Source organism: Lepidochelys kempii, chromosome 1 (genome assembly GCF_965140265.1).
Source record: "Lepidochelys kempii isolate rLepKem1 chromosome 1, rLepKem1.hap2, whole genome shotgun sequence".
In the NCBI taxonomy this organism is placed as follows: Eukaryota; Metazoa; Chordata; order Testudines; family Cheloniidae; genus Lepidochelys; species Lepidochelys kempii.
In genome coordinates this window covers 152,274,819-152,298,347 of record NC_133256.1, presented here as the reverse complement: position 1 = coordinate 152,298,347, position 23,529 = coordinate 152,274,819, and the positions used below count along the sequence as shown (strand labels likewise).

The following is a 23,529-nucleotide window of genomic DNA, read 5'->3' as shown; positions in this document are numbered from 1 at the left end:
GCCTCACTGAAATCTTGTGCCAAAGCTACGTTTAAAGACTTTTTTAGGATTAATGGTAATTTTTCCCCATTCTTCATAGTTGAACGCTTCTTCTTCAGCAGGGCCTGATGGATAATTTTCTACTTCAGAAAAGTCTATGTAAAACTGCCCTCTTTGAAAAGGCTGTAGTCTCCCGTTGTTCTCAGCAGGACTGAAGCCAGAGGCTGCTCTTAAAGATGATGGCTGGCTTGACTCTCGCTGGAAACAGTGGGAGGCAGTGGTCCTTTTGAAAAAGGGCACCTATGCTTCAGTCCTACTGAGAAATGGGAATGGCAGCCATTTTTAAAGAGGGCAGTTTCTGAATTTTCTGAAAGATTTTTATGCACCAGCCTCTGACAGAAACTTTCAGTTATGAAAATTAATGGCAAAGAATGAACACTAGTGCTAAATATTTTTCTTCAACATCTGCCCTTGCTCCAGAGCTACACAGACGGTTGGAGAGGAAGTAGGGGTCTGTAGTGGGGAAGAGGACAGGAAGGCGGGGGAAGACTGGTGTGCTTGTGTGTAGGGGAATGTAGGAGGTACAGGAGAGAGAGAGGAAAATGGGGGTGTGCAGGAGGGAAAGAGGAATTGGGGGTGTGTGCAGGGTATATTGGGAGATGCAAGGGGGAATCTGAAGTGTAAACTCCCAGTACTTTCTATTGTTCTGGCAATAAAAACAAAGCAGCTCAAAATGCAGTTTAACTGGCCAGTATGCTCTGCACTGCTCCAGAATAGCATAAAGCAGCTAGAGCAGACAAGTGAATATGGCAATTTAAAGTTTTTAATTTTAAGGCTGATGCTTCATATCATTAGAAATCTCTCATGGTACCATTCTCTTTGGATTTATTTTTATACTGATCATGTAAATTTTTTGGGGGAGGAGAAAGCTTGCCTAAGAATTTCCCTATGTTCAGATGGAATTATGGTTGAAAGTACATATCAGTAATTAGTAAAATACACCTCAAGGATTTTACCATTTTAAAATCAACCCAAACATGGTAAGATATTGAACAGTTTGCACAGAGTTAAGGTTGTGTGGGTAATATGTGGAATGGGTTGGGGGGAGAGAAAAATCTGACTGTAAAAATCAGTTTAGGATAATCCAGGACCAACAACACTAAAATACCTTAATCGTATGATTATTGCTTAGTGATACCATAGGGCAGAGTTTAAAGTTCTCTGGATGCCTGCATTTCTGTAGGTTAACAAGTTTGGATTTATTTTTGGTCAAATTAAGTAAGGTTCTGTGGGCACTCATTGATATTGTAGAGTCTTTCTTTAAAGAAGAGAAGAATCTCTTGAAATGACACACGCTGATTTGATCATAATTCCTCCAAGTAAGTTGTATCTTCCAGAAGTGTGGTGGGTTTTTGGTGGTGGTTTTGTTTAAGAAACTTCCAGGGACTAGCTGTGCTCTTACCCTTTTTTTTATTCCTGTTTTTTTATAAGCCATAGATTCTGAAATTAGTGCTGTGCATAAATGTCCTTTGGTTGCACTAGAAACTCTTTTCAGATAAATATTTGATATCCTTAATAGTCAAATTCATTGTCTTTTTTCTGTGCCAAGTGGCTAAAAAACAAAAATTTCAAAGCCTTCTAGGAAATTGGTGGTTGGTCAGGGGACACTGGGAACGCAGATTCCTTTCCAGTTTACTTGACTTTCTTCTTGAGGATACCTTCTAAGTAAAGGGTTCATTTCTAGTTGAGGAGGTGAAAAAGGGAATTGTTATAAAGATAATTTTTACACTTGCAAAATTGTAAGTACAACTACATCTCAATTGATGGTCCTATCTAAATACAGAATCTCTATAAAATTATTTTCCAGTGACTAGTATGTGATGATTCTTATACACTTACTTCTAATTATTATGTACCTTATTTTATTTCTTGGTTAATGGTTTCCTTCAAGTTTTAAACCTTCTGAGAGCTGTTTGGCTTCACAAATGTTATAGATCTTCCTGAGTTTGATTTAACCAACCTGGAGTCAATTTTTTGTATTTGAGGGCTGGAGACGTAGATTTCCATCTTTTGATAATAGTTTGGCACAAGCCAGTAGAACTTAACAGGAAGGGGGTTGTTTTTCCAAAACTTCTATGGGAATAAACTTGTACTGATCTAGAAAACCGGAGTTGCTTAAAACATTTACTACCTTTTTAATAGGAGATTGGTATGAAAGGCTACTGAATTTTGAGGGTGACCTTGCCAGAGTGGCGAACAGCAACAGTTTCTTTGTAGCCAAATTGGTCTTTGACTTCCTGATCTTGTGAATTGTATTTCAAGTAATGGAATTTATATTTTAATCTAGGGATAACCGAATAAGTTATAAATAGCACACATACACTTCTGCTATTGATGCTTAGATCAGTTATAAGTATAGAGTTGCTGTTAGAGGCATGTAATAAATTATAATAATCAAATATATCCACAGACATTCCTGAACATGTTTGTTGACAGCAATCAGGATGCACGAAGACGATCTGTAAATGAGGATGATAATCCGCCTTCCCCTATTGGGGGGGACATGATGGATTCATTGATATCACAACTTCAGCCCCAACAATCACAGCAACAGGTAAAATGTAGGCAAAATAATAAAACCACAAGTTACACTGTATCTCCATTGTTCTCCATAATTATGCCTACCTTTTTAGAAAAATGTATGTGTTGTGTCTTCCCCGAGAGGAATGGCAATAGCAGATGAGAAGCGAGTATAAACCAGGGGTCTCAAACTCAAATGACCACAAGGGCCACATGAGGACTAGTGCCTTGGCCCGAGGGCCGCATCAATGACACCCCCCCCCCTCGCTGCCCCCAGCCCAGCCCCCACTCCACCCCTTCCCCGCCCCCATTCCAACCCCTGGCCCCCGGCCCTGTGCTGCTCTGCTCCGGGAAGCAGCCGGAACCACGTCCCTACAGTCCAGGGGAGGGAGGGGACTTGAGGGCACAGGGCTCCGTGTGCTACCTTGCTGCTCCTCCAGGTACCTCCCCTGAAGCTCCCATTGGCTGTGGTTCCCTGTTCCCAGCCAATGAGAGCTGCAGGAGGCGGTGCCTGGAAGCCAGGGCAATGCAAAGAGCCCTCTGCCGCCCCACCCCGGCGCCGCAGGGACATTGTGCCGGCCGCTTCAGGGAGCAGCGCGGGGCCACAGGGGGCAATCCTGCGGGCAGGATGTGACCCACGAGCTGTAGTTTGCCCACCCCTGGCCTGGAGGTAGGCCGGGTGGGGAGGGTGCGGGCTGCTTGGTGGGCCGCAGGAAATAGCCCCGCGTGCTGCATGTTTGAGACCCCTGGTATAAACTATAGTGCTTTGAAATAGCCCTTGGAAGATTTATTCATGTTTTAAAATGTATATTTACTTTGAGATAGCATTATAGATAGCACATAGCATGTTGACTGCCAATCTGGAGAACCATTCAACATGTCTTATTTAAAACAGAAAAGGAGCATGTAATTGAGGGGAGACAATGTGGTTTTAAACTACAAGATTTTTTTGGTAACCTGAGGACCTGTATTGGATTTTTGGTCTTTGGAGGGTGGAAGTGAAGAAGAGGGTGAGATGTGTAAAGGTAGTGTTTATGTGATTTGAGGGAAGGGAGTGAAGACTTCAAAAACCGTGGAACAAAGCAACAAGCCCTGAATAAGGAGGTCTGAAGACTTGGATGCTATGGTGTTAAGCTGATTAGACAGATCTGATATCAAACTACCATCAGTTTTTTGCGGAATCTATTAACATTAGTACTTAGTAGATTCAGTGTGAAATCATTGAAGACTTCCATTTTACTGTGTTGACACTTTCAGCCATTTGCAAAACAGGCAGGAGCATCAGGAGCTTACCCTCTTACTTCACCACCCACATCCTATCACAACACAGTGACCCCATCTCCTTCCATGATGCATACACAGTCACCAGGTAAGATGGCTCTCAATTCTATATTGGCAATAGATGTTATGGAATGTACGCTTTTTATATTCTCAAGAATAGTATGATTTACGGCATACTTCTCTCATAAAGTGACTTTCTGTTACTTATGAGGCATGCACAGTGTGGTTGGTCTTAGCTACACTGCATGTGAGCTTTACATGAACTTCAGCCATGCTTCCTTAATTGGCATTTACTGTGCTTGCATAACAGGTAATTATTTTTACAGGCTCCTAAATTGATCAAATCAAACAGCTTCACTTTTAGAGGTCCTTTTCTGAAAAGGCTATTTCAACTTTCTACTCCCAGACGTTTACACTTGGGTGGAGACCAAAACTAAGTGTAAACGTCAGAAAGTTATGAGCACCTGAGAACAGAGCTTAAATTGGAAATAGTTATGCAACCTTAACTGTAGTTAGTTTGATGCGCCTGCTATAACAAGGAAAAATGTTATACCTATTGCCTAAGAATGTCATGTATTATACATGTAAAATGTACTATAGAATTTCTAGTTCACATTTGCCTTTGAAGAAGGATTGGTTACTGAATAAATTGGTATCATGGTTGCTGATTCATGTCCAAGATGCAGCTTCTGGGGGTAAAGATAACTCTGACTAGTATGACATGTCTCTAAAAAAGAGAGAGCACTTTTTTTCTGATTTTTCTTTGCTATTGGTTTACTCAAGCTTTTGAAGGAAAAGTAGGAAGAAACAATGAATTGCTGTTTGTATCTGGCTACCTTTATTAGGAAATCTGCATGCTGCAAGCTCCCCTAGTGGTGCTTTGAGAGCTCCATCACCAGCATCATTTGGTCCAACTCCTTCACCTTCCTCCCTTGGAATAACAATGGGACAAACAGCTAACTTTGCCAGCCCACATGGTGAGTTCTTGTAATAGTACACCTCTATATTGACATGAACAATAAACTTTCTTAAAATTAAGCCCTGTCTGTGCAGACTTAGAGACAAGGTAGGTGAGGTAATATCTTCTATTGGACCAACTTCTGTTAGTGGAAGAGACCAGCTTTTGAGCTACACAGAGCTCTTCTTCAGGTCTGGAAATTTACACTGTTTGGAATAATGAGTGTTTAGCAATTGAAATAGCAGTTTGTGTGGATGTGGATTTTCTTGGTAATTATAGCCATACAGATGCTTTCAACTACTTTGATGTGTTGCTAGTCTATTGAAAATTAAGTACAGTAACTCCTCGCTTAATGTTGTAGTTACGTTCTTGGAAAATGCAACTTTAAGCAAAACGATGTTAAGCAAATCCAATTTCCCCATAAGAATTTATGTAAATTGGGGGGCGGAGATGTTAGGGAAAAATTTTTTGCCTGACAACAGACATTATATACACATACAGTATACGTTTTTTAAACAAACAATTTAATACTGTACTCAGCAATGATGATTGTGAAGCTTGGTTGAGGTAGTGGAGTCAGAGGGTGGATCGTCCAGTTGATCCTCTTGCTGTTCTTTCCAAAGTGCCTGGGGGTGCTCCAGCTCCTCTCCCCGAGCATGCTGTGGCCTTTCCCCTCCCCCCCCAGCCTCCTGAATGCCACAGACCGCTCCCTCCCTGTGCCTCCCACCCACAGCAATCAGCTGTTTCGGGGCATTCAGGAGGTTCAGGGGGGCAGGGAACGCTACACACGGTGTCCTTGCTCCTTCCCCCTCTCCCCAGAGCCTCCTGAATGCTGAGAATCCGCTGATTGCTGCAGGTGGGAGGTGCGGGGAGGGAGGGCGGAGTTGCTGATCTGTGGGGCTGCCTGCTGGCAGGCGGGAGGCGCTGCGGGGGTGAAGGGGAGCTGATGGGGAGGCCACCCTGGTTCCAAGCCCCCACGGCCAAACAATGTTATAAGCAAACATTGTACAACTTTAAATGAGTATGTTCTCTAATAGATCAGCAATGTAACAACAAAACAACGTTAACTGGGATGACATTAAGTGAGCAGTTACTGTACCAATCACTCACTGCCCCTTACTAATATGTGGAAAATTGACCTAGACTATCATGCAGTATCACTAAGAGGCCATGGTTTCAGCTGAATTTAATTACTTTACCCTGTATCTTTAAATGTAAAACAACTTCTGTTAATTACCTTCACATGCAGCTTGAATGAAAAAGGGAAGTAATTGCGAACAGGCTAAAGAGATTCAGTAACTTAAAACTTGAAAATTGTTTACCAAGTCTTGTTGTTTTACAGTGCACAAAAAAGTGCAACTGATCCTTCCCCCCACTTCAGTTATTGAATTACTTGGAAAACTCTATTCAAATTACTTCTGCTATAATTACAGCACATTAGATTCTGCTCTCGATAACACCACTACTACTTAAATCACCAAAAATTAAGAGTGGATTTATTTTTCAGCATATCAGTCAAGTAACTGAGAAACAATCTGTTGTAGACATTATAATCTGATTTGTTATTAGAAGTATACACAAATGGATTTTATTATGGAACTTTACTGCAGTGAAGTGAAGTTACTGAGGCATTTTCCCGAGTAAACTACACCCTTTGTCTTTCATTATGTCCAGCTTTCATACAGCTAGTGGGAGGTAGAGATCTGCTATAGTCCAGTGGGACTCTGTATGGAAGGATCCCTTTGAAGAATCTAGTTAATAACTAATAGAATTTAAAGGCAAAGTAATAAGTATGTAAACTTGTATTTTAAATTTAATTCTTTAAAATGCTTACATCTTACAGATGGAGTGTGAGATAAAAGGATGCTGTGTCATATTGGTATTTTAAACGGAGTTTTTGAATACTTCGTTTGAAAGCATTGTGTGTGAGCCATATTTTCTGCGACTTAAGAAAAGCTTTAATTAAAAAATAACCTTGAGAATTTCACAGGTACCATAGACCCTAGTTCACCCTACACAATGATGTCGCCCAGTCAGCGTGCAGGGAATTGGCCGGGATCTCCTCAAGTGTCTGGTCCCTCACCAGCTGCACGCATGCCTGGAATGTCACCAGCCAATCCTTCTCTCCATTCTCCAGTCCCGGATGCCTCTCATTCCCCACGAGCTGGAACAAGTAAGTTATATTTAACAGTATTATAATTGTGACGCACTTAAAGTTAATATTTCTTGTTCCATCTCTTTTGTAGCATTCCTTATTTTTATCTGCTACCCTTTAGTAGTAAAATAATACTTTGCTACATATATGCATTTATTCTGACCCAGTGTGAGTCTTAAATAATTAATAAAAAATGGAAAGCAAGTCAAATCATGGTTAGCACTGGATCTGTTTTTATCTGGTTTTTTGTTTATTTACTGAGCTGTTGATATTGAATATTTGTGTTTAAGCCTTTGATACCTCAAGGTGAGGAGAAGTCCAGATGAATAGCAGCAATGTGAAGAAGATCTGAAAGTACATATGAGTACAAGAATAGTAAAATATCACATCAACACTGTAAAATGATCTTGGCAAGATTGATTTAACTATACTTCTTGATCACTTCTGCCCACTGTTTGAGTACAAAGTTGCCATCTGCTGGCTCACCCCTAACCTCTGATGCTTGGGAGAGAAAAAAGGACCAATATACTAGTTGCTAACATTACTGAGATTCTCTGCATGGGTTGAGTATAACCGCCATAACTACTTGACTTTGTTGCTATAGCTGGGCCTATGTTATATGGCAGCTAGTGCTGTAAATTCCCTTGAGGAGGAGCTAACTGGGAAGATAAAGCAAAAATTAGTCATTCAATATATGAAGTTGGCAAGATGAAACTTCCGCTTTCATGGTAATGCTATTAGTTTTGTTGTTACCTTTTCCTCCAAACCCATTCCCATTTACTTCTGGGTTTTGTCCATCAGTTCCATGCTGTCTGACACCATGTGAGCTCCCTGGGGCAAGGACTGTCATCTTTGTTACTATTTTGTACAGTATCTTCCAAAAATTTGAAAACATAACGTGCAGTCAAACTCTGTACACTTTCAATAAGGGAGAATTTTTCTATTTCCATCAGGTTCCCAAACAATGCCAACTAATATGCCTCCGCCTCGTAAACTACCTCAGCGCTCCTGGGCTGCATCTATCCCCACGATCCTCACTCACAGTGCCTTGAATATTCTACTGCTGCCCTCTCCTACTCCTGGGCTTGTACCAGGACTAGCTGGTAGCTATCTTTGCTCCCCTTTAGAGCGATTCCTTGGATCAGTTATTATGAGGCGACACCTTCAGAGGATCATCCAGCAAGAAACGGTACTTAAATGATTAATTGGTAACTCCCTAAGTATTGACTTTCAAGTGTAAATTTCTTAATAGGTGTTTGTCACATGCTTGCATTGTAGGTCTGGTTCATAAGAAATCACAGACTATTCTGTCTGAATTGTAATTGCTTTCAGCATCTGAGAAAAAGAGAAAGTAAGAGCAGATATCCAGAATGTTGCTGCTAATATATGTTTCCAACTTTCTAGTTGGAACACCATACACCTTCAGCATCCATTTTGAACAACTGTGTATAATAAATCTAGAATAAATGAAGTCCAATGATTAGAGTAGGGGTTGAAAAGTCAGGATTCCTTTGTGTTCTATTCCTGGCTCTCTCACTGACTCAAGAATGAACTTAAGAAAAAGTTCTGAATCTCCCTGCCTCAGTTCTTTTCATCAGTATGATGGGCGTAATACTTGCCTAACCCTCATATCTGGGTGGAGGGGTGTGAGGGCTTAATTAATGCTAGTAAATCTCTATATAAATATGGAGGATCTCAAACTTACATTTTAACTTTCTTGCTTATGCTATTCATGCTGTTGGCAAAGTAAAACAGTAGTGTATCAGTCTATTAATGCAGTTTAACACAGAATTAAATCCCCTTCAAAGTTAGGCTGACCGTATTCTGAAGTCTTTAACTTCAGGGAATCCCACACTTCTAGGTGTGGAGTCTCCTACTTATCTGACTACAGTAAATATCTGGTCCCTCTGTGTAGGCATTTACATGTTTCCATCACAGTAGTATCTGAGTTCTTGATAAATGACCCTTCCTAGCTGTATGCAAAATATTGTGTGATTTCTCCTCCCTTCCCTCTTGCCCTTCCCCCTACCCCCCCTCCCCCAAAAAGGAAAACCTGTGCAGCCGTATAACGTGATAGCTGTTCTTTGGAAAAAAAAATGAATAAATAAAAGATGATGATTGGGGCCCAGATCCTCTGATACCCAGTCCCCCCAGGTGCAGCAGGTTGGGGTGGAGAACCATTATGGTGTCAGATTATGGATCCCTGATCTTGGGGATGGTTTTACTCCTAAGTGGTGCATGGAGCAGGCTTGGGGCTGCTCTGAACTTTTCCAGCTGGCTGTACATTCCAAGGAGTCTCTTCTCCCCTTCCCCTTCCCCTTCCTCTTCCCTCCCCTCCTCCCCCCCCCCCCCCAACAGCTGGAAATGACCAGAACTCAGCATGCTTTAGCTATACCCTTAGCCCTAGGGATGGGGAGGAAGTGCTGAAGATTCCCTCCACGCTGAAGTAAGCAACAGCTGTGGAGAGGAGGTCAGTTTCTACTCCTTTGTGCTTCCAGACGAATGCAAAAGGAGCAGAGTTGGGGCTGGGATCTAGCACTGTATTATTCTCGAAGGTGATGTTTTTATATGGCCAAAACTTAATTGGTATTCTTATTAAAAGAAATAACCTTCAAAAATTTTTGTGGGGGTCTGAGGAGTGAGTTTGTTTTTCTCCTGCTCCAAGAAGTACTAATTAGATGTGTTGTTTCTGTTCATACAGCTACAGCTAATAAACTCCAATGAACCAGGTGTAATAATGTTTAAGACAGATGCACTGAAGTGCAGGGTTGCCCTTAATCCGAAAACCAACCAGACTTTGCAGCTAAAAGTAACACCTGAAAATGCAGGACAATGGAAGCCAGAGGAGCTACAAGTTTTGGAGAAATTCTTTGAAACAAGAGTATGTACTTAAACTACTAACATTCAATGTCTTGTTTTGAATGTCACTTTAATATTGGCCTATTTTGCAGCTCTTATTCATGAGTAATTCTCTTGATATCAGTGGAACTAGTGATGAGAATAAGGGCTGCAGGATAAGAGTAGAGATTAACAGCTATGCACAGTTGTGGTGCTATATACATAGCAAATGGACCAATTTTGATCTCGATGGACCGTACTAATTGGTATTGTATTACTGTAGGTTGCAGGACCACCATTTAAAGCAAACACGCTAATAGCCTTTACAAAACTACTAGGAGCTCCTACACATATCCTCAGGGACTGTGTACACATCATGAAACTGGAGTTGGTAAGTTACTTTTTTTAACTTTATTGACAATATTTAGACTACTGAACTCTAAGTCTGTGCTTAAAATAATAAAAATCTGTTTGTTTGTGACTGCAGAATGAGTTCCACCTTGTAGTGTAAATGAAGATACAGAATGTAATATTAAATGCATAAATTCAATAAAGATGTGTTCACTGTGCTTCTTACGAAGAGGTCAACAAAAACTTGTCCTCTCCCTAGACGCTAAGCATTTGATGAAGATAACACAACTGTGTGTGTGTATAGTATTATTTCATTGCTATCTCAGTGTAGATTCACTGAACCATTCTCGTAGCAAGAGGAGATTAGTTAACTCTTAATTATATTTATATTAAATGTGAAATCGTCTGAAAGCTTGAAGAGTCTAGCTTAAGTGTCATTTAACAGTACCAACATGCTACAGTAGTCAAACATATGTTACCTTAATGTGCCTTGCTTTATCATGTTCTCTGTGGCATGTTTTTAAAACAGTTCCCTGATCAAGCAAGCCAATTGAAATGGAATGTGCAGTTTTGTTTAACGATTCCTCCCAGTGCCCCACCAATTGCACCTCCAGGAACACCTGCTGTTGTGCTGAAATCCAAAATGTTGTTTTTCGTAAGTATAATAGCTGTCTTTATTAAAAGCTGCCGTGTGGACAGGGTCTGAAAGAAGAGCAGTGTTACTAACCAGCTAGTAGAAGGGTCAGTTCTCTAAACCTGGCTTCTGTCTGCACATAGCATGGCTACTCTTGGCTAGTAACCATGGTAGCTAAAAATGTTGCTGTTGCAAGAAGCCTAGGGTCGCATACTGGGTTTTTTTTTTCTATCACTCGTTCAGCACACTTTTTCCCTTTCTGTGGCTATGACCCCAGAACTATTCCTGCGTACCTTGTTTGTTTAGTCGTCTTCCTTCCTCTCTGGAGATGCTGTGATAAAGTATCCTAAAATTCATTTCTTCATGCACTGCTGGTGCCATTCTGTATTCGTGTCCTCTGGTCTTTCTGTTCTTTGCTGAAACACTATGGGATAGTTGCTTGCATTTTCCCAGAATGTTGCGATACAAATGTGGTGTGATGTCAGGAGAGCCACTGTGTGGACACAAACTGAACTGTGTTAATCGTCAGGCTTAGATGATGGTGCCTTCAACCAGTTACAAAATCAGTTGTACTGGCAGTGCGAATGGGTCCTTAGGAGGTTATCTCAACTATAGTGTCTTGAGACTGGATGTAGATTATTCCTAATTATTGAGCTGTTATCTGTGAAATATGAGATGTGTATAAAATATAGGCCTAGAAATGTTTAGAAGTTTTGCTGCAATGAGCGGTTCCGTTTTGGACAGTGGGCTCATATAAAACGGGAAGAATTTATTGTGTATATGCAGTAGGATGAAGACAATGTGGAAAGCTATGGCCACAATTCGTTTTACTTCAATACTTTTTCTTAGGTATAGAATCTTTATGTGAAACCTAGATTTTGTGTGTTACTGTATTGAAAGTGCTCCCCACATAGAGATAATTTAAAAGGAAATTAAATAAAAAAAGACCTGACCACAAGCTAGGGCTTGCAGTAGCAAGGCAACTATCCTAACATTATGTGTATGTCTGAAAAATACTGTTTTCATCTTAATGCACTCTTTATCGTTTTTGTTTTACCCACAGCTTCAGTTAACACAGAAAACTACAGTCCCACAGGAAGCCGTTAGCATTATTGTCCCAATAATTTATGATATGGCTTCGGGTACAACGCAACAGGCAGACATTCCCAGGCAGCAGAACTCTTCCGTTGCTGCTCCCATGTTGGTTAGCAGTATTCTAAAGAGGTTTGCAGAACTGAATTCTCCACGACCAGGTACTGTACATATCCAGTAGACAGAACTCAAGAAGTATTCAGACTTAAGAATAAGTGGGATTTAGTTTTAGTGATTTGTAATGCATGTCTGTGTGGAGAGAGGATTGATCAGCCTTTCTTGAGGTGATCTTCAGGTCCCCATAGGGTTAATTTATGTGTTGTTGAGTACTATTGAGACCATACCAGTCATTTGTGCTAGAGGGTTGTATTAATGGCACAAGCTAGTCTACTGTTTGTCTAGGAGGTAGAATGCATGTATTTTGACATGGCTTATGCTACTGCAGTCACAGCAACATAGTGTTCATGAGTGGACTCAGTGTAAATAACAATTTTAAAGCTGTGGTAAAACATCTGATTTCATGGTTTACCATAGATTAATAAACCATTTCCATAGAATAGCATAAAGATATATTAAAGCCCTGATCAAACACTGTCCGTGTATCGTGAAGAATGAAAAATGATCGGAGAGATTGTTTGCTGAATGTACGCTTTACCAGTGTTGTCATGGGTGCAGTGAAAACTTTCACTTTCTACCAAATGTGCTGTGAAGCTCTTGCATGTAAGTTGTTCCTAGGAATGAAAATTGTTTCAATTTTGCTGCAACGTTTTTATTTAACCACTAAAAAAAAGTGTTTTTTAAAACACACCAGCGATAGGGTTTAAATGGTGAACTCAAAGGCTGAATTCTGCTTCTGTTCTAAGTATTTATATATCTTAATCTAATTCACAATACTTTTGTTATACTTGATGCTTCATTTGGAGTGACAGAATTTTAGAATGTTAACATCTTAAATTGCTAGGGATGTGCCTATTTTTATGAAAATCATGCCACGGTCACATTAATATTGCATCTTCTGTTATATTAAACTTAATAGCAATGTAGATGAGTAGGGGGGAAAACAAACAAGGCTTGGGCAAGGCTTCCCAGACCTCATGGGATCCTCTACTTTAATTCTTTCTGTGGCTTGACTCTTATCCTGTGTTAGACCCTTTCTGAGAACTAGCAGGATGAGAAAGAGGGCAATTGAACTCTGAGATAACTTTGAACTTGCAATTTCATTTTTCCAAGAGCCGTGTGTGAGAGATCTCAGGCCTGCACCATCTCCCCATTTGTAGATTTAAAGATAAACAGGTTTGGGCACTTTATTACTGAGCATGATGTTACGTATAACAGGACATGTTTGTTCTACTTAACTAACCAAACATAATTGTTTAAAGTTAATAGGTAATGATCTTGATGTTTTGGAATAACATCTTACACAGTGATAAATATTTTTTTACAAGGAGTTTTACCCACAATATTTCTGTACACAATAGATTGGAATGCTCAGTTGGGTAAATAGCACTCCTTCAAAAAACAAAGTTAACTGAATGTCTCAGAAGTGCAAGTTCTCTCTTGTTGAGTACTAGTGGGGAAAAATATGGATATTTCTCCGAGCCTAACTGGAGTACCTCAGTTCCTGAAGTTATGATTAAATGAAATCCACATTAAAATATTGTTGGAATGCCACGGCATAGGGAACAATCTTCAAAGCTACTTGGAATGTCCAAAATTGAGATATCTGTTCTTTGGTAAATTGATCATGATAGGAGGGTGGAGCTCACCAGTTTTTGTAGCTGTCACTATAGATCTTGATGTAATGAGATGGGACACAGCTCATGGAACAGAATGGGGACAAGAAAAAAGTGTATCTGAAAGAAGCCCATGTCCTCAAGTAGGATCCTATCCAGTCAAGGAAATATGTGGAGTAGGGTAGGGGACATTCCTGTGTACACCAGCCCCATTTCTACCAGCATATAGTGTCTGTATTGATGTGTGTTTAAAAAAAAAAAAAAAAAGTTGGGGGTTGGGGGGGTCCCTCTGCTGGAAACTTTTGAAATGTTTGATGCAATTTGCTGCCATTTAAAAAATATAAGACCTTTGGAAAGATGTATAGCTGGGTGGAGAGTGTTCTCCTTTTGTCTGTTTGGAGGGGTAGGAGAGGTTATACCTTTCCCCAGTGAAGGAGAGGAATAGCTAGTTGGGGACAGATCTCTTTTTACAGGAGGAGTGAAGAGGGGTTTCCTAGCTGGGACATCACTTTTGACAAATGCTATTGTAGCTCCACCTACTGGTTGGAAGGATTGGGAGACCCAGAAACTTCCCAGCAAGGCACTAGCTCCTTCTGCTGTTCTCACTTTAGATTCATAGATGCTAAGGTCAGAAGGGACCACTATGATCATCTAGTCCGACCTCCTGCACAACGCAGGCCACAGAATCTCACCCACCCACTCCTGCGAAAAACCTATTCCCCAGCTTGGTGAAATTTTCACCATACCAGCCAGAGTGGAATGGGGACTCCCTATGCCAGGGCAAAGAGGAAGAGCTTCCTGCCTGGTTTTAGCCAAGGAAGGAGAATTGCACTCCCTGTATTCTAGCACCTACTTCTGATCCATTGTCAGAAAACTATAGTTTTTGCAAGACTGTATTCATAAATATGGTTTAGGAAAATGCCTCAAATTGTTTAATTTCAACAAAGACAAATACCTATTGTCTGAATGATTGTGACTATAGCTGATAAATGTTCCATCCTTGTGGTTACAAAAACATGCACACTAGGAATGTGATTTGCAGCAATAAAAATGGCAGGAAATGGCAAGACTGACTTACCTGTGTTATGCTCACAACTGAAATATTTGAGAGAGGATGGGACAAATGAGATGAACTGATTAAAAATCCATAAAGTAACACTTATGGTACTATTTACACTTATTGTATACTATAATCAGTGTTGCCTCATTTTGGCTGTATCTTTTACCTTGCTCTCTCTTTTTGTGAGAGAGTATTTTGTACTCAACTTCATTTTCCTTTTAATAAAATGCTAGTAACTGAAAAGTGACTTTTTTGGCAGAGTTTTATTTTCAGGTACCTATTGTTAAACACTGCCTAAATCTTTGTTTCCTGAAACATTAACTCCTGGTGAATACACAGTGAATCTCTTCCAGGAAAGACTTCCACCCCACCTCCCCAAAAGGAAATCAAATACCAATTGTTCAGTAAAAGATTAACCTTACATTGAAAAAAGGCAGAGAATCCCAAGAGAAACAGTATTTTGTGGACCAATGTGGTTAAGCTTGTGCCTTGGTCCTGCAAGCTGCTCTGGACCCTGTGGGGATGCCAGGGTTTGCCTATGTGGAGGAGCTTGTAGGGCCAAGGCCTTCAAACACTTCAGTTTTTTTTATTACACTTCACCTGAGCTAATCTTTTCTGAATATCTGATTTTCACTGTGGTACTGCATTTTACTTAGCCAATTTTTGCAGCTGGATGTACGGTGCAAGTCGATAATGACATGTCCAAAGTCATGCTGTGACTGTTTGGTTCAGCAGTCAGGATTAATGGCTCCCAGAGCACTTGGCTCTAATCACTTAGATCACACCATCATCCCTCGGCAGCAGAACATAACAGATCTTAATTGACACTGCTTAAGTAGCCCAAAGTTAAGTGGAGAGGAAGAATGCAGCCCAAAAAACCTGACTAGGCAAAAACATATTGTTTTAAACTCTTTTTTTTTTTTTTTTTTTTTTTTAATTGTACCATATCCTTCACTGTACATTTCCTGATGGAAAGGAATTGGAGAACTGTGTGGCCTGAGATATGGAGTCTTGCTGGAATAAAGATGAAAATTTCTTGACCTTGGCTTGTGGTGGTTTATATATTTTTATATTTTTGTCAAATTCTTCTAAAACAACTGTTGAGGTCATTGAAATTGATCTGCATAAGAGGTTTCAAATAGGGACATTTCTGGGAACTTGTTGCTGAAAATGTTGGTTTGTTGAAACTGTTCATGAGAAAGGGTTGATTTTGAAGAATTTTCCCATTTCAAAAAAAATTTGAGAAATTTTGAAATTGTCATGTCCCACTTTGACATTTTTGAAACAACAGTTTCATGTTTTGTGTTGAAATGACTTTTCACTTCAAAATTTAAGTTAACTTAAGTGGGGGGAGTTTCAGTTGATCCCATCTAAAACTTTTTTGCATTTTGACTTTGCCTTTTTATCCTGATTTTTAGGATGGGAATTTTTTTTGACATCTTAAATTCTTGTGGGATAGGAAACCATTTCCCACCCAGCACTAGTTTCAAACTTCTTGGGTTTCTTAATCAGCTACTCTATGTAAACTTCTGTCAATTTCTTGAAGTTTTTATGAAACCAAATGTGGTCAGATGCAGCACGTGTAAGCTTTTTATGAACAGGTTACAGAAGAACTAGAAATTCCTTGTATGATAAATCATCCCATGGATTCATGAGACTCAAAAGGTATTAAAGCCTTAATACTAGCTACCACTAGTTTCTGGCAGATTCATGGCTGGCCAGAGACTGTGCTGAGAAATTCAAGCTGAAATTACTTTACCTGACATATTCACAAATTCTAACTGTTGGAGTGAATGGGTTTGGAAACTTGTACCAGAGGTACAAAAACAATATTCCTGAAATGACATATTCATGCAGGCAATGTCCTTGAGGTCAGTGGAATTTGCAAGTCTTAATTAGCACTGTCTTTAAGGCTCTTTCCCTTCTAAGGCTAAAACCATAGTCTAAACAATGCTTTTATGCTGGTAATCAGCCAGTATGGGTAAATTGCAGTTGTTTAGACTATGTTAAAGTATTACACAGTATTTAAAAATCAGAAAGTACTGTGTGAGCCCCAGCGTGGAGCGAGCTTGAGTAGCATACTTTGCTTGCTTGTTACAAATTAAATTAACCCCTGATTGTTAATTCATTTTTTTTTCTCTGTCATGCTAACTTGTATTTTTTTTCCTTTTCCAGGTGAATGCACAATATTTGGAGCTGTTCGTGATTTAATGGTTAATCTTGCCCTAACCCCTGGTGGGCGCCCATAGAGACTTTTAAAACAAGGCTGAAAAACAAGAGACTCAGCAGCAAAAATCTCAATCTCTGAAGTAAAGCCTTCAATTAAAAAAAGGAGAAAAGGACATTTTGACATGTTGCGTTTTTTTTAAAGAGCTAAATATATTAAACTGGGAAACTTTCAGGGATGCACTTTCATCAAATGATCATCAACATAACTTTTATATAGTGCTCTTGTATAGTGTGTTTTAAGGGATACATTTCAGACTAGGTAATAGATTAAAGTGTCAGCTTGCCGCTAATAGATTTAATATTCTGTTTTATACTAAGATTATGAAAATGCCAAACTTGTTTGTTTTGTTTTTTTTGTTTTCTTATGTTTTGGTGTAATAGACTTGGGTTTTTTTTTAAGACAGATCTGTCATTTTGAATACTGTAAAACTGTGACAAACTTTATATTGAAACTGTATTTTAATATTACTGCTTTGAATCTTTAAACAAATTATTTGGGCTTGTTGTAAACATGACCCCAAAAAGCAATATTTAATAAACTAGATAAAAACCTTAAACTGAGATTGTATGATTTCCATGAACTTCTCTCCTTCTTTCTGTTGTATCACTTTAGGAATTGAATTGTTGTAAAATGTTTGACTAGAATTTGATATACATGTTATTGTCTTAGATGTGACACATTTTATAATTAAAAATACTATCAGGTTTTTTTCAGCCACTTCAGATCATTTGCCTTATCTCCTACATGGCTGTTTGTGTTTTTGGCCCCATCCTTTCTCTGACCCCAACCCTGTGGAAGAAATAATTTTGCTCCCCAACAATGACTTCTTCACTCTGCCAATAATTCTGATTATTTTTAAATCTTAAGGAAACTGTACGTACTTAGTGTATCAATTCTAGTTTATAAACATTATTTAAAATATAATTTTAGTTTGTTTTTATCAAAGTGAAAAGAAGCCACATATACGTAGCAAAGGCCACATGATATAGTGGGAGTAGGCATGTTTACTCAGTGCTCCTGCATTCTTGTTCTGCCTTTCATTTTAAGGACCCCCCTTCTCCCCCCACTGCTGTTACTATTTAAATCCTTAATTTTACATATAATGTTTGAATAGGGGTCAGATGGTGAAAGGAGGAGAAGTAGAAGAATTACAAAGCCATCTTTTTTCAAATTGTGTTCAGTGAAGTTGGACAAACTGATTCAGGAGAGCTGAAGTTGACTAAGAAAAGTGAAGAAATAACTTCATGTTTAACTTCTCAAGTTGGACACTACATTGGGAAACTGGAAAGTAAAAGGAAGGTATGAAAAAGTTTGTCAGTCTTAATGAAGATTCTCAAATAGTTCTATGACTACCCATTCATCTTAAGAATCAATTCCAAACTAATTTTAAAAATGCTCCGTGGATTTACTCATGCCTGCTTTATGGACTTTGTGTTTTTACTCCTTTCTCTTTAGCAGCAGCTTCCTGGGCTTTCTACATGCATCTGTTTTGGTGGAAGAGCCATCTCCTCTCAAGTTCCTGCTATCTGGAACATCCTTCACGTTGGTTACGGCTTCAAATTTCAGCTATTTTTTTTATTCCTTCTGTGTATATTGGTCCCTTTCTCTTGTATTTATCTATTATGTAAAAGATGGTTAAACTCTCTACACTTGAAACTTTTAACCTAGTTTATTCAACTCCTGCCTTCACATGTAGGTTGAAATTAGAAACTAGATGAGGGATGCACTAAAGATGTCTGCAGTAGAACAGAACTCATGGAGCTGAAAAAGCATTACATCAGATACTAGACTAGGTTACTATTCATGGTATAATAATTCCCATATTCACTAGCTGCCTGCCCTAAGGAACCAGTTTCTGGAGAAGGGGATGTGATCACTGTTTTACTAATGTTCAGGGACGGGAGTGCTGTGAGGCAGAGGGCTTTGGATGGGCCGAGCACTTTAGAAAGACACTTACACCCACTTGTCACACAGAGCATTATTGTTATGGAAAGGTTTGGCTGTCCATTTGAGTAACTGAGAATACTGCCTGGGAGCACAGCACTTTCTGCTACTTTCTGACTCTGTTTCAGACAAAGCTGCCTACTGACACAAGAATGAGATAAACAATGGAAACATAGGGGGCTGAATTAAGGTTTCACAGGCAACCTTAACTCTGGTATTTCCTAACTTCTGAGTGCTTTGCTTTGCTTTGCAACATTAAAAATGGGTTTCACAGATATTTGCTGACAGCAGAGGAATCGTGAGATTCAGGCTTCCATTCCATGTTCTGGAGCGGAATGTGCTCCAGTGGGCACAGACTCTGCTCATCCACCCTAGGCTTGACTCCTGGCCCATCATCTCCAATCTGTTTTTCTCCTCTCTGCGCCCCGCCACTCAAAGTCCCCAGTCTCTACTCTTTAGGCTTCTGATCCTAGTCCATTCTCCTTGCCAGTAAATCCTAGTCTTGCTCCTCCAAGTGCCTTGTCCCAGTCTCCTTGCCTAGCCTTTGCCAGTTCACTCTCCAATCCCCCAGTTTGTCTCTCCCTTCTCCACTCATGCTCCCTGTCCCTTCTGGCTCCCAGTCTCCTCCTCCAGCTTCCAGTCTCTCCCCCCACATCCCAGCTTGTTGTCACCTCTCTCTCCTTGCTCCATTAGTTACCAGTTGTCCTGTCAGCCTCAAGTCCCAGTCTCTATTGACCAGGCTTCTTGTCCCAATCTACCCCCCCCCCCACAACACCCTATGTCTGAATCTTGTCTGCATTTGAATCAGGAAGCTTCATCCTCCTTGATGCCTTGGTGCCAGCAGGAGGTCACTGTGAGCACAGGAGGGATGGGCTCCCTGCTCTCAGTTCTGATACCCTAACCCTAAGCAGCTGTGAAAGTGTGGCTTTGCTCCTTTAGCCTGGAGTAAGCCTAGCAGCTCTGAAGATGTTGCATGTGTAAGAGCTGTGAGGAGATGGAGCATGCTCAGTGATGATAGGATCTTCATAGAGGTTATCTGTTAAGCTCTAGCAAGTCTCCACTGAGCACATACAAACTGCTGATGTTCTTTGAGGAGGGTCCCTGTGGGCTCTCCACTTTAGGTGAATCTGCGCCCGTGCATTTGTAATTGCTACTAAAATTCTCCAGTGCCTGGTTGGGTCACACATGTGCTGTCCCTGTCTCACGCCATCTCAGGTGGTTACATAGTGCTGTGCGACCAACCCTCCCTCCGTTTCTTCGCTGCCGCCGTGGGCTTGAGATTTAACAATTGGCAGCACCTCTGAGCTAATCTTAGTCTATCTTTAATTTTAGAATACTAGTTAGTTAATCAATAGTTAATAGTTTAATTTATTACCCTATGTCTTCCCTGTTCTTATTTTTTTTTGTTTTTATTCTTAGGAATTTAAGTTTCAGTTATTAGGCTACATCTTAGTGTAGTATAGTTAGCCTCCCTCATGCCTGGCTCTCCGGGTTTTAAATGTTGCCTCACTTGCCAGTCCTCAATCCTGGGGTCTGATGGGCACTCACAATGTCTCTGCTGTCTTGGGGAGCGAGACCTACCATAGAAGTGCTCATACTGCCATACTTTCCTTGTGCCAGGAAAGCTAGAGATCTACAGCTAAAACTCCTCATGATAAAGTGTGCCTGGTGTCTGAAATCACAGACCCCTCCTGGGCACTGAGCACCAATGGTGGCATCTGGTAGAGGTTCCCCACCACCCTCTCAGAGGAACACTGCGCCAAAAGGATGACAAATAAGCGGGCTCAGACCTCCCGTCCTCAGGAATCCGCCAAAAAGAGACGTTCCCCAAACTGTCGGACCCCATCGGTACTGACCACACCAACACCGTTCATCTCTGAGGTAGCAGGAACATCCAGTACAATGGGTGCTATGTGAGGCAAAGACCCTAAGCAGGCTGGCTCGGAAAAAGGCACTAAAGGGAAACTATCACACCTACCTTGGTACTGCCAGAGTTGCTCAAACATGTGGCACCAAGCAGCTTGGCAATGCTACAGTCTGGTGCCACCTTCTGCCTCTACAGCACATAGTACATGACCCTCCTCGCTGAGGTAAAGGCATCAGTATGGCCGACAAGACCCTCCTCGGTACTGATGCTCTTGGTACCGCAGCAATTTCTTCTCCATAAAGATCTTCTAGTCTTGGCACCGGAATCTCCACTCCTCGGTTCCGACCTTACTCCAGCATGCTTGATATTGTGCCATCTTACCACACCACCCAGATCAGCTCCCCCTTCATCTAGCAATGAGGATGATGATAATGAAGAAGGGGAAATCTTCTCCTCCCATCACTCCTCGCCTATCCTCACAGCTACAAGACGAGGTCCACCAGAGCACCATAAATACCAGATCTGAAACTCAAGGATGGTACAGACACCCATGAATGCTGCCACCTATGTCATTTCTACCACAGTGGCCTTACTGGGACCCATGAGCAGCATACTGCCCACACTACCCTAAGCCTCCCAGTCCACTCAAGGAGAGGTCAAGGCATTCTCCATCACTCTCTGTACCTGGGCCCTCTGAACCTCTGGAAGAGGCAGTCGAGGAACTGGAGGAGACTTCAGATTAGGAAGTCATGCCAGATGCCAATTTTTCATCCTCCTCTCCAGATGAATCTATTGTGCTTCCACCACCCATGACGGGGATTGACTTTAAATAGTTCCAGGACAAGTCTGAGGATTGCAGATTCCCTGGAGATTCTGTTGGAAGAAGTTGCGGAGTCCCAACGTAAGTTGCTGGACCTCCTCCAGGATTGCCCTCCCAATAAATGAGGCTCTTGTGGACCCAGCTAAGACCATCTGGCAGATCCCAGCAACAATTCCGCCCGTCTGCAAAAGAGCAGATTAAAAAATACTATGTCCTTTCCAAGGGAATGGAATTTCTGTTTTTACACCCCACATCAAACTCTGTGATGGTAGAGGGCGTGAACAAGTGGGGCAGACAACACCATTCCAGATCCACCCCATATGACAGGGAGTGGAAAAGGTTGGACTTTTTTGGACGTAAAGCTTACTCTTAAGCAGTCCTACGGTTTTAGGATCGCAAATTATAAAGCACATCACAAATTATAATGGCCAAATACAGTCACTCAGATTACTCAATGTCTGACTTTATTGAACACATACTTGAGGACAAAAAGAAACAATTTAAAGCGTTTATATCCATGGATCAGCTCCTAGTTTGCACAACTTTACAAACTTTATTGGACTCTACAAACATGGCGGCACATTTCAGTGCCATGCCCATAGGAATGCAACAAGCTTCCTGGCTCCACCTTTCTGGTTTTCCCAAAGAGGTACAACCAGCTGTGTCCTGTTCAAAGGCCCCAAGTTGTTTGCAGCCAAAACACACGAGTCCCTTCACACTTTGAGGGACTCCCGAATGACTCAGATCTATGGGGACACACACACACACACTCGGAGGTATTACTTGACGATGGAAAGATCTAGATCTGCGCCTTACACACAACCTCCGAGGCAACGTGACCCGCAGAGGCAGCGACTTGCAAGATGGAGACCACTCCCTTCCCAGCCCTCAACATCCCAACAACTTCCCTCTAAACAACAATGTTAAGGGTTTGGTCAAGGACCAGAGACACCTGCCACTTTTTCTATTGCTGGACCCGTCCAACACTATCCATCCATTCGTTTCTCCACCTCTCGATTAAAGGTGGCCTTTCTCGTCACTATCACATCTGCCCGACCAGTAGGAGAACAGGGCCCTTATGCCACACCCTCTACACAATATTTTTTTAAAACTATTACCCTGAGACCAGATCCGAAGAGCGCTAGCATTTTACATTGAGAGGCCAAAGTCTTTCAAAAAGTCACTAAAGTCATTTCTTTCCATCACAAAATGATCTAAGGGGGATACCATTTCCAAACACAGGCGGTATAAATGGATCTCCAGCTGCTTTTACCTTTGCTGTCGCCATCAACAGCTAGAACGCCCACCAGGGATCCATACACACTCCACCAGAGCACACTCTGCCTTGATGGCCTTCCTCAACAATGTACCAATTATGAACATCTTCAAAGCAGCAATCTGGGCATCAGCCTATACATTCACACAGCATTATGCCAGAGAGCAGCACTTGTCATCAGATGCTTTACTGGTAACTGGTTTTATCATCTGCCATGGCTGCAACTTCGAAGCCCCTTCTTTCCATAGAGGGGCACTGCTCTACAGTCACCTAAAGTGAAGCACCCACATGTGGACGCTCCTTGAAGAAGAGAAGGTTCCTCACCTTGTGCAGGAACTGAGGTTCTTTTGAGATAGTTGTCCCTGTGAGTGCTCCACTACCCTCCTCCTTCCCCTCTCCTTTGGAATTTTTTTGCACCATAGAATGTAATAGAGAAGAAACTGAGGGAGAGTTGGTCGCATAGGGTTATGTAACCGTGTCAGATGGCACAAGATTGGGACAGCACATGTGTGACCCAACCAGGCATTGTTATTAAAAATCTCTGATTACAAGTGTGGGGGTGCAGATTCACAAAGTGAAGCACCCATGGGGACAACCATCTTGAAGAACCTCAGTTACTGCACCTCCACCCCACCCCCAAGTCTTAAAATGTGGTCAAATTTGGATGTGTTTTCACAAGGATGATAAAAGGCACATCCCTGACTCAAAGGTTCATCCCCTACCAAATTTCA

The 23,529-nt window shown here is 41.1% G+C and overlaps 1 protein-coding gene across 4 annotated transcripts in view; it reads left to right on the top strand.

The window, feature by feature from the left end:
- Positions 1 to 17,447, top strand: part of MED14 (mediator complex subunit 14) — a 52,863-nt gene extending 35,416 nt beyond the window's left edge. For 3 of the 4 annotated variants that reach the window (XM_073358568.1, XM_073358577.1, XM_073358546.1), the window contains 10 exons: positions 2,450 to 2,593; positions 3,817 to 3,928; positions 4,686 to 4,817; positions 6,789 to 6,971; positions 7,907 to 8,142; positions 9,655 to 9,834; positions 10,075 to 10,182; positions 10,672 to 10,797; positions 11,840 to 12,029; positions 16,837 to 17,447. In XM_073358568.1, coding sequence (XP_073214669.1) covers positions 2,450 to 2,593; positions 3,817 to 3,928; positions 4,686 to 4,817; positions 6,789 to 6,971; positions 7,907 to 8,142; positions 9,655 to 9,834; positions 10,075 to 10,182; positions 10,672 to 10,797; positions 11,840 to 12,029; positions 16,837 to 16,910 — 1,485 coding nt within the window. In that variant the 3' untranslated portion in view covers positions 16,911 to 17,447. The remainder of the gene's footprint in view (positions 1 to 2,449; positions 2,594 to 3,816; positions 3,929 to 4,685; positions 4,818 to 6,788; positions 6,972 to 7,906; positions 8,143 to 9,654; positions 9,835 to 10,074; positions 10,183 to 10,671; positions 10,798 to 11,839; positions 12,030 to 16,836) is intronic. The other variant, XM_073358557.1, reaches the window with a different exon arrangement.
- The last annotated feature ends 6,082 nt before the right edge of the window (positions 17,448 to 23,529 follow it).